This window comes from Anabrus simplex, chromosome 1 (genome assembly GCF_040414725.1).
Source record: "Anabrus simplex isolate iqAnaSimp1 chromosome 1, ASM4041472v1, whole genome shotgun sequence".
Taxonomy (NCBI): Eukaryota; Metazoa; Arthropoda; class Insecta; order Orthoptera; family Tettigoniidae; genus Anabrus; species Anabrus simplex.
Genome location: NC_090265.1, coordinates 776,451,458 through 776,469,162, shown reverse-complemented (window position 1 = coordinate 776,469,162; position 17,705 = coordinate 776,451,458). Strand labels below are relative to the sequence as shown.

General features: G+C 38.0%; 1 protein-coding gene across 1 annotated transcript in view; it reads right to left on the bottom strand.

Annotated features, from left to right (window-relative positions):
• Positions 1 to 6,356: 6,356 nt before the first annotated feature.
• Positions 6,357 to 17,705, bottom strand: part of LOC136857509 (sodium-coupled monocarboxylate transporter 2) — a 144,197-nt gene continuing 132,848 nt past the window's right edge. Inside the window, exons 11-13 of the mRNA XM_067136218.2 lie at positions 15,942 to 16,028; positions 11,822 to 11,991; positions 6,357 to 7,020 (exon numbers count right to left, since the gene is read on the bottom strand). Of these exons, the coding sequence (XP_066992319.2) occupies positions 6,780 to 7,020; positions 11,822 to 11,991; positions 15,942 to 16,028 (498 nt within the window). The 3' untranslated portion in view covers positions 6,357 to 6,779. The remainder of the gene's footprint in view (positions 7,021 to 11,821; positions 11,992 to 15,941; positions 16,029 to 17,705) is intronic.

Sequence of the window (17,705 nt, the reverse complement as noted above, 5' to 3'; positions counted from 1 at the left end):
GCATAACTATCAACTCTCAATAACTAGCCAACAAACAGCTCATTATGAACACATTACCTATACTTGCGACAGTAAAACAATATAAATGAAACTGGAAGTGTGGTGATTTGCGGTATACACCTTCCTGTCAGCGTCTTAGGTGGCCAGTGCTCCAGCGGCATTGTGGTTAATCTCTCCAATTACAGCTTTATGCTGGGCTTCATAAGCGATTGTCAAGGCCAGTATAAGGAGCGCAGCGGGAGATCCGGTCGGCCGTGGAGCATTGTAAGTAGTTACACAAAATCTCAGCAGATCGTTCCCGTGTCAAATTACGTTCATGGTTTCCAATAGAGTGGGCTATGTGCAATTTACAACCGCATTGTGTTCAGATTCGAGGGGCTTTTGTGTTCTCGTCTTTTTGACTGCGTAAATAAGAGTATGCTGTTTTGATACAATTGTGGTTGTTTTAATACTATTGAATTGAATTATTTGCAATATTTATGAATGAGAATGAAATGGTAGACACCTTGAGTTTGGTAAGGTTTCATATAAAGAAGAGAGGGGCAACAAAGAGAAAAAAATTTACCGATGAGGGCACCCAACGAAATGTTGATCATGTTAATTCATTCCCAACAGTAGAAAGCCATTACTGTAGGGCCTAAATGTAGAAACAGTCGTTGAGCTCTGATTTAAGTACACATAACTTTTTTTTAAAAAAAGCAACAAGACAATAAAGTTTCCTACAATTACTTTTTGAAGTATTTACAGCAAAATATCCTTACCTTTCGCATCGTCAACCACAAACTGGTACGCACAACACGTGTGATTTACTTCATGCTACTAATAGGAGCCATTCTACTGACTTGCAATCAAAATACCGTCTTGAATTACATCACCAAAAAGCCTAAAAAGCCAGAGATATAATGCGTGAAGATCACATAAAATCACAAATGCTTCCTAGTGACTCTAGTACACTTAGTATTGACTTGCAACAAGTTATTTCACTTCCTACGTTGATACACAAATAAAGTATACTGTTCCACACATCTTTTAGTATACAAATTCGGTATTCACGTTGTGGACAAGAGTGTGTATATGTCTCTGTGGCACAAAAGTGTTACTGGTAGAGGCAACAATAAAATTTCTTCAACTGTTCTAAAAGCTCTGCGTTGTAAACTCAAGCACAAGAGAAAAGTTAAGTTTTGGAGTGACAACTGCGACGCCCAAAACGAAAACAAAATGTTGCTATTTTTATAGCTTTATTTAATTTTAGGAGGGTACATTGATGAGGATGAACAAAAATTTCTCGTTGCAAGATATTCCTGTTTGAGCTCTGATAGTGGTTTTGCACAGAAAGAACAAAGAATGCGTAATGCATGATGTGAGGTACCCCTCGACCTATTTAACGTTATCACTTCTGCCAGACTTGACCATACTTACGTGGCAACTCTAATAAAAAACAATGGCTTTTATGACTTCAAGAGGTAGCTGAAGCTTTACTTTAAGCTAAGAAAATAAAAATATCGCAAGTCCAATGAATAAAAGTAACTAAAAAGTAAATCTGGAACAGTAACGACAAGGAAGACTTTTAATGAGATAAAAGATTGGCTGAAATCGTGCTTCCGAGGAGGATGTCACTATAAGCAACATAGAATCTTACCGTTCACCTTTGAAGTGCAATGACAGGCTCAGTGTGGATAAAAAGAAGGACTTAAGGAACATTTTGGTTTATTTAAAATGAAAGTATTGTTTACAAAGAATGATTAACTGATGTGGAAGTAGACCTGCCATACCTACATAAATTTACATTGACTGAATCCCTATTACTATGAGTATTTTCTTGTTGTGAGATTTTTCTTTTTTGGAGATCATAATACAATTTTATTTTAAGATACACAGCCCAATGTTCAAGTATAATCGACATTGCTTGAAACATAGCCCGTCTTATTTCTTGTATTTACGTATGTTTTGCTATAAGGCATTAATTTAATAAAAAATAAAAATGCTGTTATGAATTACTGAAAACTAGTAAGTAGCATGTTAGAAATAAGTTAATTCTGCATTTTTCTTCTTTTTTCGTCTTTTGATGCAAAATAACACTTCTCTAAACTTTAGCTTTGTCACTTACCCCATTATGTTCTTCCGCTCTTCAAGAGCCTTGTTTATTCTGTGGAGGTAGAATTGGATATTTCCATGGTTCGTTAAAACCTGCATAGTAGTAGGGAGAGCTGTATAAAATAGTGGTTATGAATACTGTCGTGTAGGCTGCACCTTAAGAGTTAATATATGTTGAATTCCAGATTGTTGTATAGTAATTTTTCAGTATCGGCTTTCCCTTGTTCAATGGAGTTTCGTTTTAACCTATAAAGTTCAACTCACGTTATTCCAAGTGATCGGAGCATGTCTCGACTGCCTCCGCCCTGAGGAACAGTATCAGTATTTCACTAGTGGAAACAGCATCCGTTATTCCATACGAGAGTAACTTCGATTATGGATATTACCTGAGCATCTTTCATCTGTGTAAATGGGTGTTCTATAATAATAATAATAATAATAATAATAATAATAATAATAATAATAATAATAATAATAATAATAATTCTGCATTTTTCTTCTTTTTTCGTCTTTTGATGCAAAATAACACTTCTCTAAACTTTAGCTTTGTCACTTACCCCATTATGTTTATTATTATTATTATTATTATTATTATTATTATTATTATTGTACCGGGCGGTACACCTCCACGCCGCTAATTCAAACCTTGCGCCAGTTGAAACCCCCCCCCCTACTGGAAGAAGTCTGAACTTTGTCTTATGTGTTAATTTTCAAGTTATCCTGAAGATGTCACTACTTGGAAATTTTGAAGTTTCTGAACTGTGTTGTTTTCGACGTATTTTTGTTTTGCTTGTAGTAAGAAGTGTGAACATTCTCTTCTAGAGGACACTACTGAAGAACTACAATGGTGCACCCTAGTGCGAAGTGAAAGAACTGTTTTTTTTGGAGAAAATTTAATTTCAAAAGTTTGTTCTTTGCTAAATTTCTTTCAGTCATTGTTTAAGTTGGCAATATTAACCCTTTCTTTCCCCTTTGTTTTGAATTTAGCCAATCCCGAATTTCTTCAATTAATTTTCCACCAATAATGTGTTTCTTCTTCATCTTGTGTAGGGGTTTTCTTTATCCACCAATAAAATGATTGTGGGCGGGTGTTTTCCTTCCTGAAACGCTTCGAACTTTCTGCGAGAGTATATAAACTGCTGATTTTAGGGTCTCTGCGCCACTTCAGTAACATCTTTCAGTGTGTAAAGTACATAGCAGGTGGCGGGAAGCGCCTCTTCCTTCGGGCAGCAGTTCAACAACAAGGTAATGGCCGATTAATAACTTCTTTTCTTGCTAGCTCAGCAGTTTAACTCTCGGGGCGGGTCCGAAGCTTTTCCACCATGTAACTTTCCCTAAAATGTAAAGAATCTTTGTATCTATTCTCTTTCAAGCTTCATATTGGGGTAGAGAGTGCTTAACCCTCTCGAGCTCCCTCTCATATTGCATTGAGGTGAACTTATTTTCACAACCGTTTCTTCCTTAACGTAATGTTAATTGTTTCCTTCTAAAAGTCACCTCTTTAGTATGGGATTAGCCCTTGCATTAACGGCCTAGTGCCAAGTAGGTTTTAAACAAATATTAGGAGCGCAAGTTCGCCTCCTCTCAAATTGGTATATTAGAGGCCATGTAATTAAATTTTCTCACTTAATAGGCCTCAGTAGGTTGGGTATCTTTACCCCTGTGTTTATGTCCTTAGAGGACAACTTGAAGGTGGAGTTTGGTGTGGCCTTTGATAGGCTTAACCTTTGAGAGCAGATCGCTCTTTTGAAGTTTGTTTCTGCGCGCCTCGAGGAGGCTTTATGATGTAATTGGGAGCAAGTGCTCCCGGGCTTGATTGGGGTCTTCTGCCCCTTTGTTGAATTCTGTATGTCGTAAAGTTGGGCTAATTGCTCAAGAATTGTGTGTCTGGCTCTCGGAGCCCCAAATCCTGTAATTGTACATTCTCGATTAGTGGTTTTGCTACTCTGTACCTGCCATTATTGTTATTTCTTGTTTTTTGCTAAGAAAATATAACCTTGTTAAATTTTAAATTCACTTTAATTTCGTAGCCTGAGACCTGTTCACCCCCCGCACCTTCTTTCACCTCTAACTACCACGGAAAACTCCGTAACAATTATTATTATTATTGATATAATCAAGGATATAAGGATGGGGATAATTACCATACCATATTGTCAACATGAGAAACAATTTAATTTTAATTTCAGTTCTTATCGAATATACTTTATTCACAAATAAATACCACTATAGTTTATTTGAAATTTTCCAAGTTATGGGATAAATAAACTGTGAGTGAGAGAGATATTTATTTCATTATATCATCCGATAAAATTTGGGTTGGACACAATGATCTAGAAAAAATATAAATGACATTAATTATTCCAGAAATTCTAGAAGAAAGTAATCAACTCTGTAAGTGGAAAATCTGCTCATAAAAGACTATCACCTCATCAGTCTATCAGTTACAGTATTTCGTGTGAAATGTGACAGAGAAATATTTGAAGATAAAAATTTAGCATTTGGATATGCTGAAAGAATTGACAACTAGTAGTGTGAAATTACTCTCTGGGGTCAAATAACAAATCCTACCACCGTCCAGCTATGAAGTGGAATGTTCCAACACGAACTCATGGCTGATACATCGCATTCCTTTCTTCATCTACCTGGAGACCTTAGTTAGAATCTCTCTGAAAGTCTATTGTCAGGTCAAGGACAATCTCATTCTTTGCTAAGTGTTGTTGGCGATTATGTCCTTTCCTCCATCAGTCTTCTTTAGGGACGTTGTGGACCTCCTCGTGTACATCCAATCCTTGTTGCCGAAGACATTTGGTGACTGCACATCGGGTCGGATGATGCTTGTTGATCACTGCCGACACAACTCCAAGACATGTGTTGTGGCAGCCGGGTTGATGGCAGCAGGTTTTGTTGAGGGTCCTACCGCCCAAACGTTACGTGACATTTTGATGGCACTGATGTATTCGCAAGAAGACGAGTTTCTTTAGGTGTTCACCAACGAGTTCTTCTTAGGACTTTCCTCATATCACATCTCCACAAGAATAGTGACACAACTCACAAATTAACGTTGTCCATAAAACAAAGTTTAGAAGTGTAAAATACAATATCAAAGCCACGAGAATATCATCAGACGATTTATACATGATAAGGCTTAGCATATTTTTATTCTTTCATTTCACCCACTTTGGTGAATGTTGAATTAATAATTTCTTTATGTGTTGTTCTTCATTTCTTCATTTTTTTCTGATCTTCATTTCCTCTCGTCTTCCGAGGTAATATGTTTAGAAAATTATACTCTCGTCTTTAGTTATTACATTAACTGTTCGATCGAATAGTAATTTTTCTGTAATATTCAATTCTACTAGGTCTTTTTCGGTTTCGTTAAAGCAGTTGGATTTTGTTTTGCGTTTGCGGAAGAAGTCGAAGATTGTTTTGGTTAACCTAATGGAGTTCATTCTGAGAAGATGACCGTAAACATTTATCTTTCTCTTTCGCATAATATCTGAGAATTTTTCATTTTATTGTAGCATACTTAATTCTCGATGTACATTATTGTCCTGAAATGTTGGCCCTATGATCATTATTAAAAATTTCCTTTCTTTTAGCTCGAGATTATCCACCTGGCCTTTGAAATTCATGTTTAGTGTTTCTGCTGTGTATAGGGCTTCTGGTTTAATCACTGTTTTATAATGTTTAATTTTGAACCTCCATGAAAGGGATTTCTTGTTGTAGGTATCTTTTGTTAGTTGGAAGGTAAGTTGAAGTTTATTTTCCCTGGATTGCATTGCTTTGCGTTCCACAGCATTCCAACCAGTTCATTCTCTGAGATATTTGAATTATTTTACTATTTCAAAAGTTTATCATATATTACATATTTTCACAGAGTTTCAATGAAATGAATCACAAATCACAAATCGGTATTATTGACTGATGGGGTATGACGGCATTTGCAATTATCGCAAGAGGAACAGAAGTTGCACTTATGACAGTTTTCTAGATCGAAAGAGTGATTATGTTTGGAAATTTCATAACAAAAAATGACATATTTTGAGTTGCGTCACTATTCCTGCGAACTCCCGTACTACGATCCGAACGAACGTTTTCGTAATACTCCACGAAGATGTTATAATTTCGTATTGCGTTTGATGCTGTTTTATGGAAAGTTGAGGCAGTTGTGAGTTGCCTCTTCCTCCTACTAATTGTATGAGGTGAGGAAAGGTAAAACATTCAAGCTTCCACGTCTGTGTAAACATTCATGCACTCAATTGAACTTCGCTGTGGTTTGTTTTATTTACTGTTTTACATATAGATAGTGCCAATTGCCGAAATTATACGTCAGTGCTTGATATTATAGCATAAAAACACGTAAACATTCACAATGTATCGCTGAATTTCTTTCCCAAATAGCCTTTTCCAATTTCTTTCCTAAATCTTCCTCATACAAGATAATATGAACTTCTTCATCAATGCATACAAAGTGAAACCGGTTTTTCCTGTCTCCTGTGAAGTTAACAAATTTGACATAATTGCGCACCATCAATATGCTCTTCATTTACTATGACGTGGCAGCTGAGCTTCGCTGAACAAGAAGCATTCATTTGAGTAATTCAAATCGTCCGTCAGTTTTATGAGCTAGTGATACTAGTTCCAAGACGATGTTTTAAGTACTAGTGTTTCGGAGAGCAACTTCACGAAGTCTTTTGCATGTTGAGCAGTTCCTTCTCCGTATGCGTCGCGATATTCTGCTGTCTCTTCTCTATCCAGCGCTTCACAAATGGAGCGAACAGTCTGCCGTCCAAGTCCTCTGGGCGACGTGGTCCTGTAGCAAAACTGACAAGCAGCCCAACAATGAATACCGTGCATGTCCCAATGAATGTGTAGTACATGTAGGAGACACGGTAGAGCCAGAAGACATCGTCATTGTTGTACCTAGAAACAAAGAACACACAGTTTGTGAAGCTGTCGTGCAAAGAGATTTATGCTAACTTGCAGTAAGTTCTTTTGGAGGAGCTATTTAGTGAAAAGGGCCACGCGAGCTCCATTTTAATCAGCCTTGTGTATTCTGCCCTGGTTTAGATTCAGAGTATGAAGAAGTATAATATTTATATACAGGACTAGCTGTTACCCGCAACTTCGACACGCGTGGACATCGTAATTCGATAAAGTAATCGTTCCTCGTTACTGCACTAAGACAGTATCTGAAAATAACCCTACAGTATAAAGCTCACCGAAAAACTGAGTTTCATTTACCCCAGGAACCTCTTCGTAAACCATGTTTGCCGTATTGTCTTTCGAGGCTAAGATAACTAGACTACTGCTAGAGCTAACTTTGGAACATGCGACATAGAACTCTACAAGTGAGAATCAGTTCTCTAGACTACTGCTAGAGCTAACTTTGGAACATGCGACGTAAAATCTACAAGTGAGAATCAGTTCTCTAGACTACTGCTAGAGCTAACTTTGGAACATGCGACATAAACTCTACAACTGAGAATCAGTTCTCTAGACTACTGCTAGAGGTAACTTTGGAACATGCGACATAGAACTCTACATGTGAGAATCAGTTCTCTCTCAAGTCGAAAAAAAAAGTACGTGTCTCTTTATTTTTAAAGGAGTTTCCAAGTACCTATTTCCATGTCTGTGCCATCTTCAGTTTTCAATTTGGAGATAAACTTATCCCCATAAAAAGAATTCAACCCCTTTATCAGTCCTTCCCCCCCTTCCCCACCTATGTGGATTTTCTAAAAACTTGTACTTGTTTCTTTGTTTTAAAGGAGATTAGAGATACCAGTTTTCACGTCTGTAACATCTTCTGGTTTTGACAGATAAGTATCCTCGTAAAAAGAATCCAGTTCCTTTTTCGGTCATTTTTACACTCCTGCATGGATTTTCCGAAAACAAAAATACCGTTTTTTTATTTTTAAAAGAGATTCCATATACATGCTAAGTATTTTACCTATTATTACCCTCTTAAGTGGATTTTCCGTAAACAAAAATAAATACATGTTCCTTTACTTTTAACTGATATTCCAAATACCAAATGTCACGTCTTTAAACTGTTAATGTTTGAGATATAGATATAATCATTTTAAAAATTCACCACCCTTTTCACCCCTTAGTGACGAAATATTAAAATCCTTCTTTAGTGAGCACTTACACTGTAATATAAATGTATACTCAATTTATTTTAATGTCCAATAGTTTTGGCTCGGCGATGATGAATTAGTCATTCAGTCAGTCAGTCAGTCATGACAAGTTATATTATTTATAGATGGCAGAGGAGCGTTCGCTGCTGTCTGTGGCCTGTTTATTGCTTTGCAGTCCGCCTCAGTAGCGTAACGGTTAGCACTATTAGGTGCCGTCATCAGGGGGCCCGTGTTCGATTCCCGGTACTGCCAGAAATTTAAGAATTGCAGGAGGACTGGTATGTGGTAAAAAATTAAATGGCGTTTGGCTTTTAGTGCCGGGAGTGTCCGAGGACAAGTTCGGCTCGCCAGATGCAAGTCTTTTGATTTGACGCCCGTAGGCGACCTGCACTTCGTTATGAGGATGAAATGATGATGAAGATGACACATACACCCAGCCCCCGTGTCAGCGAAATTAACCAATTATGGTTAAAATTCCTGACCCTGCCGGGAATCGAACCCGGGATCCCTGTGAACTGGTATGTGGTTGAAATTATGCATACAGCTCACCTCTATTCCGGGTGTGCCTGAAAAGAGCTGCACCACAACAGGATGAGGACATGAGTTTACTTCTATTCCTTTGCAAAACTTGGGTACGTATTAAGGGTATTAAGGAGAAATACCCTTTGATGTAACATGTACTTCATCTTGACAAACAATAACAAAGCAAAAATGGCATCTGACATGATCAAACCACATTGACAATGAACAACTGCAAGTTACAACTACAAATGCACCATCTGTTGACAAATACCTAAAGATCACGCGTGGCATGCAGTCAAAACTTTCCAAGAACTCCCGCTACATTTGATAGGTAAGTGAAACATTCCAGCGTATTGCTATTAAAATAATTGACGAAAGATAATCATTAGTTTTATACAAATTACACTGTATTATATATATTGTGTATCTGAAACATATTATAGCCCAACAAACCATCTGTCTGAAGAGGATCGGGAGAACAGGGGTAAATTTGCAGGACGTAATATGATAGGGAGAATTATCTCACCTGTTCACGGATCAATTATGTGTGATAAAAATACAACATTCCAGAAGTGAACTCTCAAAATTCAGTAAAATACAAACAATCACTCCCAAACTTAACAACTTGAAAATGGTATCTGTTTACAAACTGTCAGTGTTACAAACAGCTTTTTTCAACTGGACGACTCTATTCTTGCCTGTACTGGCCTCTCTCATGTAAAGTAAGACCGTCGAAGTGGCGTTTCTACTCTCCGATCCACGAGCTGCTGTAAGGGAGGCGCGCGCGTAGTTCTTCACCTTGCAACAGACCTGCATGTCTTCAACCTGGCGAACATCATTCACCAGTCTGAATCTCAGCTGTTGATATGGTGTGACAGTTATCATTGCAACACCACATTTTCGTATGTAAAATGTCTGGTTTCATCTTAATGCTCGTGTGAACAGTCATAACTCGCACTATCGGTGTGAAGAAAATCCTAATGGTGTTCATGAAGTCCCTCATTATGACAGGAAGGTCGATGTTTATTGTGCGGTTAGTGCAACATAAATAATTACGCTTTTTGTTTTTCGACACGACAGTAAATACAGAGAGGTACAAAAATGACATTTTGCCGCCGTTCTTTCATCAGTTAATGGAAGGAGAAAAGTCGCGTGGGTGTTTTCAACAAGATTCAGTCCCTGCTTTTAGAGGAGAAGATACCCTTCTTACAATATGGAAAGTGTTTGCAGACAAAATAATATGTGCTGGTTTATTTTCCCCTCGTTCTCCAAATCTAACAGTATGTGATTTTTACTTGTAGCGTAAACTGAAAGGAAAAAAATGTATCGGAGGAGCTGAAAGAAAATATTATGAATGAAATCAGAAACATTACTGTGGAAAAACTCACTCGGGTCAGCCAGAATATGGTTACCAGATACAACGACTGTTTAACCTAGGAAGGAAGACACACCCAGCATCTTTCATGTGGTAAGATTTCATATAAGATTGCATACGCGCTTAAATCAGGGCGACCGCGCGCGACGTAAGTTCCGTTAAGGCAGCTGCCGTAGCGCTGTGTACAGACAGCGTGCGCTTGGTCTTAGTTTATATGAGAGATCCTGTATATATTTAGGAGATTTCCATAGCTGTCACACGTCCTGTGGCTATTTGAACAATGATGAAAATGGATAGAGACTTGGAGTGAAAGTTAAAACCTGTATCACAGCTTTGATGCTAATGAAAGCAAAATATTATCTTATATTTTGCTAGATAGCAATCTGACTCCAACCCTGATCTGGCTTTTATCTCCAAATAAACCATACAAGAAGAGTCCTTTAGTTCTTCCCAAGAAACCAACACAGACCCGCACTAATCAGCATCTGTCTTGAACTACCAGTCGTCAGATAAATTCATAAACCGAGATTGAACTTCAGGAAGCCAAACTGGGATCAATGCAGCACAGAGGTAGATAGTAATCTGCGATGGATATCCACAAACGCAGTAAAATATAAAATGTTTGCAGGGTTGTCATTGCCGCAGATGGATGGAACATCCTCCGAAGACAGAGGAAACAGTACTTTGCGTCATGGGATAAATTCACCCAAATTATGTATGGGAATTTTCAGAAAACTGGTGATCCCGAAATAAGAGGATACTGGAAGAACGAAACTAATATTACGGTGATTACATGGCTAAAACAGATAAAAATCTGCACTTTTGGTTGGAATATGTCATTTTCTGTGGTAATAGTTGATGTTTTTTCATTTGGTTCTGATGGAGTCTGTACACTGTCTTCAGATGACGTATTGGACAAGGACAATAGACGTTTGCGTTTCATTGCTCTGTCAAGTTTGGTTTATTAAACTTAAGGCCATACTTTTTGTGCCACTTTGTTTTGTGTTTTCGAAATGGTCCTTCTGATCCCTCTGTCTCATTTAAATTTGTAAATCAAAACAATGGATTCTGAAATTCCGTTAAATATACTGCAAGCGTCCTGTAGCCAGCACCAACAAATGATTCAGCAGTATGTGTGTGTGGCAGGGCAAACCGCTGGACTATTGACATTAACAACATATGACACTGGGAGCAGAATTATTGTGCCAGCCGCAGACGCCTTGAAGCCATTTTCGTTAAGTTTCAAAACCGTTCAATTTGAAAGAAAGAAGATTCAGTCTTTAAAATGAGTAACCCTTTATAATGGAATGAACATAGATTTAAGAGAAGACCACAAATTATAAAATTAGAAAAACAAAACTGCTAAAAATTAAAAAAAAAAGAATTGAAAATTGTGCAGAACCCTTAGGATATAGATATAAATATGAAGGAATAAAATATGTCCTCTTCACAAGTCCTTTCAAACAAAACAAAATAAGATTGAAATCCAACCATTAGGAGGTGAGGTAAAGAAAACAATTTAGTGCGCCAATACAGCGGCTAATTACGCCATCTTTAATTGACGCCATTTTGGGGTTCTCGACTACGTATTTTCAAGTGGCTCCCTCTGGAATATCTCGACCGATTTCAAGGAATAATAAATAATATGACGCAATAAGCTACTACGTTAACCACGCATCAAACTTACCCGTCATCATATGTTGAAGTTGTTGCTATATCTGTTACGTTAAATCCACAGCCATCGACGGACGTTGGCTTCACAGGGTGTTTAATTCTGCCCAGGGCGACATTGTGCTGAGTACCAAATACTATCCACATGAGCAGCGCCATGCTACTGATACTGCCCGCTAGAGCACCCTGTAATTTTAATGCAAATATAGAATTACCACTGTTGTTGAAAAATGATCAAACTGAAAATGAAACGTGTGCATAATTATATTATCATCATGGAAAATATGAAGAGATATGGATCTTCTGGGATCTCATAAATGTATCTTTATTTAAGCCATATCGTCATGTGATTGCAAGAAATGGATAACTGAAAATTAGTTCCTTTTATTCATCATCATCATATCATCATCTGTTTACCCTCCAGGTTCGGTTTTTCCCTCGGACTGAGCGAGGGATCCCACCTCTACCGCCTCAAGAGCAGTGTTCTGGAGCTTCAGACTCTTGGTCGGGGGATACAACGGGGGAGTATGACCAGTACCTCACCCAGGCGGCCTCACCTGCTATGCTGAACAGGGGCCTTATGGAGGGATGGGAAAATTGGAAGGGATAGGCAAAGAAGAGGGAAGGAAGCGGCCGTGGCCTTAAGTTAGGTACCATCCCGGCATTCGCCTGGAGGAGAAGTGGAAAACCACGGAAAACCACTTCCAGGATGGCTGAGGTGGGAATCGAACCCACCTCTACTCAGTTGACCTCCCGAGGCTGAGTGGACCCCGTTCCAGCCCTCGTACCACTTTTCAAATTTCGTGGCAGAGCCGGGAATCGAACCCGGGCCTCCGGGGGTGGCAGCTAATCACGCTAACCACTACACCACAGAGGCGGACACCTTTTATTACTATTATTATTTTATTATTATTATTATTAACAAATACATCGTAATTGGGAAATATCCCGGTAGCAATGAACACTTACAGTAGTGTTTACGTCTGCCGCCTTATGTGCATACATACAAATGCTTCACCAGTTGACCGATTTAAGCCTGAAAAATATTTGAAGACGTAGCTGCAAAACCAAGTATTGTAACATACACCAGTTCAAGAGTTTGTTCGAGTGAAAAGTGTGATTGAAAATCAAAAGATGCATCATGGATTTTTTAATAAATAGCTGAAACTGGGTCCATTAGAAAACTGGCGTGTAAACAACTAATGCATTAAAGTACGGAATTTTTCTTTGTCATGATAAAATGTCTTCTATATTGCTGATTCACGTCAAATTCAGGAAAGTTTATTATAACTATCTGTAATCCATTAATTTTAAATGCCAGGACTAGCATCCGAGATTTGTCGTGCCCTAACCCAGAGAGAATTGTGGTGCTACCGCGCTGCATAAAACTAGCGGCTATGAATCTTGATTACGGCAATTCGACTTTCACTGACACCTACCTTATATGAAGCATATTCTACTCACCACTGCTGAATTTTTTGATTCAGCGCCGTTCTCCTGTCACGTCCAACTATTTTCTGCCGCTCGACCTGCAGTGCTTCAAATCTGATGACGTCTCAACCACTTGACTCATACTCAGTTTCTGCCAAGTTCTCGACGTTTCGCAAGTGCTCACATGTCGCTATTTCCCCTACTTTCCTCGCTCTCCAACATACTATATAACGATGGCCATATCCTTTTGGAGAGAGGGCGATTAGTGTTGTCCTGATGTGCATTATTTTGGATCTGTTATGACGGTTACTACATGATACTACAGAAGGAGGAAGTTACTGAGGTATAAACACTATGGTTCTTTTGCTATTGTAGTACTGGCACCTCCTAAATTTTGCTATTGGAAGTCATTATATTACCTAACCTTCGCCGAATAACTGGAAAGGCCGTAAGAGTGGACAATTAGTACCTTGCTTCAAATAGACGTTACGAAATGCCTTCGTCCTCACCAACTTTCACTACAACTTTGTAGAAGCATCTTATATCCTTATTTTCTCTGTGAGAGTGGTGCAGATGTCACAGTATAGAAACACAGCAATTTATTGTAAATTATACTACTCCGCCCCTTTGTAATAGCTGGTCGGTCGTCATTTATGTGTGGTTGTTGGACTTGAGTTTCTCTGTACCTGATCTCTAATTAAGGTGTGTCAAGCCGGTGAATACGGCTTATCTTACTTGTAAAAGCCAGTATCGTCTGCTGGTGGTTGCTATACCCACGTTCATTGGATTCTTGGATTCAAACCGTAATTCGATATTTGTATTACTGTATCTGTTTTTGGATGTTTGTCCTTTTAAGAATTCTGAATATTGGAGTTCCGTTCATTTTGAGGTTAGCTCTTATTCCCTATGGATTTCCTTTATGTTTCACATTTCCGAATATGGTCATATTCAGTTTACTTGTGGCAATTAATTATGTTAGTTGTGAATACCAGGAAACTTGGTGTAGATAATCTTGATTGGTGAAATTGCATTTCCTTGTCCAATCCAGTTAAAATCCCCTGCCCTCTACTTATGCTTCCGCTGCTCTCTGCCCTACTTCCCATCCTTATTCTGTACATTATTTCTCCATACTGGCCGAGGTGGCAAAGGCGTGCTCGGTTCGCCCGGAAGGACGTGGGTTCGAATCCCCGTCAGGAAGTCGTAAAAATTTAGGAAATGAGATTTCCACTTCCGGAGGTGCATACGTCCCTGAGGTTCACTCAACCTACACCAAAAATGAGTACCAGGTTAATTCCTGGGGCAAAGGTGGCCGAACATATAGCTAATCACTCTACCCCATCACGTGCCGCGGTTAACAATGGTGGAAGCCTTTACCTTCCACCACTCCAAGGGCCTTCATGGCCTGTACGGAGGTGACTTTGACTTTTTATACATATTCTAGACGGTACGATCTCACGACACATGGAAGGAAGGAAGAAGATGATGATTAAGTCCACTGTTCTACCTAACAGCTGGACGAGGCTCACTGTTATAATTTGTTGGTTCATTGGTGTTCTTGGTACTTTTGTTTTGCATATCCGTCTCATTACTTCCACGAAACTGTTTACGGTTTTTTTAAGATACGTACTGTTACTTTGTCTTGCTTAGTTGAGTAAAAGATCTCATAGATAGTCACTATAGAAACAATAAAGCTTTAAAAATGCTGTTGATTAGGTATCCAACACTCAATTACATCAAAATAAAGGTTTCTATTTCAACTTCATTGAGAAAAATGAAGACACTGAAGAGGAATACATATTTTACCATTGTATAATGACACATCCATTCGGGAGAGGATCGTTAATTTTAAAAGTATATACCCATAAATTTTACAATTTTATTTACTTTTATGGCGACAGAAGGATAACATACGGTTAAATTATATGTGTTGGTAAGAAATGTACATCAGCAAGGACCTAGAGAAAGGAATTTCGATGTGCATCGTAAAACATCTGCAAGAAAAGCCTAAGATATATCGATGGTTTACTTCTAAAACCTCGTATCTCCCAATGCACTTCCTATCCATTTTCTTCCTTAAGACTGGTCACGCCTCCCAGTCACATATGGATGTACAGTCCTTCAGAACAATATTCGTTGTGTCTTTTTCCTATGGTTGTATGTAAAGGAAAATGAACCTTAAAAACGTTAAACTGTAGGAGTGCTTAAATTCGCCATGAAGACAACATCCCTACAATACGCTATGGTAAGGTCCATTTTCCTTTACACATATGCACAGGAAAGTGAACACTACGAAATAGGTTCTGATGGATTGCATAAAAATATGTGGCTGGGAGGCGTGACCAGTGTTAAGGAATATAATGGGTAGAAAGAACATTGTAACATACGAGGTTTTAGAAGTAAGCCGACGATATTTATCCCGTATCGGAGGTCTAATGCAGTAAAGTTACCTACTTCCTGCAATCACATGGCTATGGAATGTCCTAACAGCTATAAACGATGACATAACCCAAGGAAATTTTATGTAGTAGAAGTTGCATCGAGAGAACTTAAGGCGTATCCAAAATGATTCTATAGTCATTTATAATGCTTCATAGGAAAATAAATGTCCCACGCTGTAAGAATGAAATCAAGCCGTCATATAGACAACCACTCGCTATCGAATACTATGATACATCAAGGTCATCTAATAATGTGAGAAAGCTTACCTTAACGTTGGCCCAAGGAAATAATATTCCCAAGGAGAAGAGGCCCAGCAGAGCTCCTGAGGTAACTCCTGATAAACTGTACCCAAGCTGAAAATAATAATAATAATAATAATAATAATAATAATAATAATAATAATAATAATAATAATAATAATAATAATCTATATATTAAAAGAGTTTACGAAAACAGTTTCGACAATTTCGTACGTCCATTCTACTGGACCGATTTGCTATATTTTTTTATAATCTCCGAAATTAATTGCCAGTGAAAAACGCGACATTGATAGGTCTTCTAGGTTCAGCCAACTTTGAGTAATCACAAAATCAAATCTTTGAATTTTTCGCTCAAATAATTGCCAGCGAAGGCTTACCCTCACCCGCAATACATTCTGCACTTAGCAGGTTCTAAGCGACTAACACTTTCATTAATATTCTGATATACCCTATGTGATTTTCATCCTTAGTAATGCCATTGCATGCAGACATGTTTGATTACTACGTGTCAAGACAGAGAGTATATACACTTCCTCTGATCACAGAAGAATTCTATTCTCTGCTAGATACTCTTTGATTCTCTAACCTTTACCAGCTTCCAAATATATTCAACAGATGGCAGAGGGTTCCTAATAACTTACGTGCTGATAAGAGACAAAAGTCTATAAACAAGCAGATACCATCATGACATACGCCTTAAATATTATCTAGGAACACCTATCGATGAATAACCTAGTTTCATTAAAAAAAAGAGTGAAGGCCATGTATCTAAAAATATTCTCTTCCTCTCAAAACCCGCTCCTTCGAGATAACCTATTTTCTACCGCAAGAAATAAATTTCATAGTAATTCCGCAATGTCGGCCCCAATATGAAATAAGGTCTAATTGATTGACTGACTCCACCTTTACAATACAATATTCTCTTTTATTTTATTTTAAGAAAAGGGGCGTCATTCGTCCCTTCTATTGTGAATTCAGTCTAAGCTATTATGGTAAAACACATGATAATCTTAATAATAAATACAATGACACATATTAAAATGTTGAAGAGTCAAGGTGACTCTTAAACACAGATTAAAAGAACAGTTCGTGTAAGTCTTAAGACCAACTATTGAATGATAAAAGTCCCATTGAGTTTAATGTGAAAATGAATTTAAAAATGGTCACATCGTCTTAAACACGGAGTTCAAACTTGAAATACGTCGATGTGATCTCATGTTGGAAGCCTTGATTACGTGAATATCTGATCAAACAGGGCTTGTTTATAGGTGGAATAACTCAATGTTGAATTACATGGTCGAGCAATTCTTGCTATCCATATGTTATTTGGAAGATCTAAGAAGGAAAGAGAAAAATAAGAAACAGGGCAAGAGACTTGTACGAAATAATAAAATAAATAAAGTATTTTTACTCATTTCTCGGCCCTGTTTGTCTCCCTCCCTTGTCCGGCTGGTTCGTGTGTGGCCCCGTGTGGGACTGTGGTCTGCTGTTAATTGTGAGCTAGGAGCAGCGTTTACCTGTGCAGGGGTGATGGGAGTGGCTGTAGGGGGAGTCGAGTGGACGGGAACGGATGAATTAAAAGCGTTAGATTTGTTCGTGTTCTGAAAAATGTAAAATCTGAATATTGAGACTAAGATTTTGAAAATTGGTAAAAACTTGGTTTTTCTTTAAAAAATAATTTATCAATGACTTTAACTTTAAATGTCTAAATTTTCCAAGAAACAAACACAAACTAACATATTGGCAACAACAGATCCAATCAAATACCAA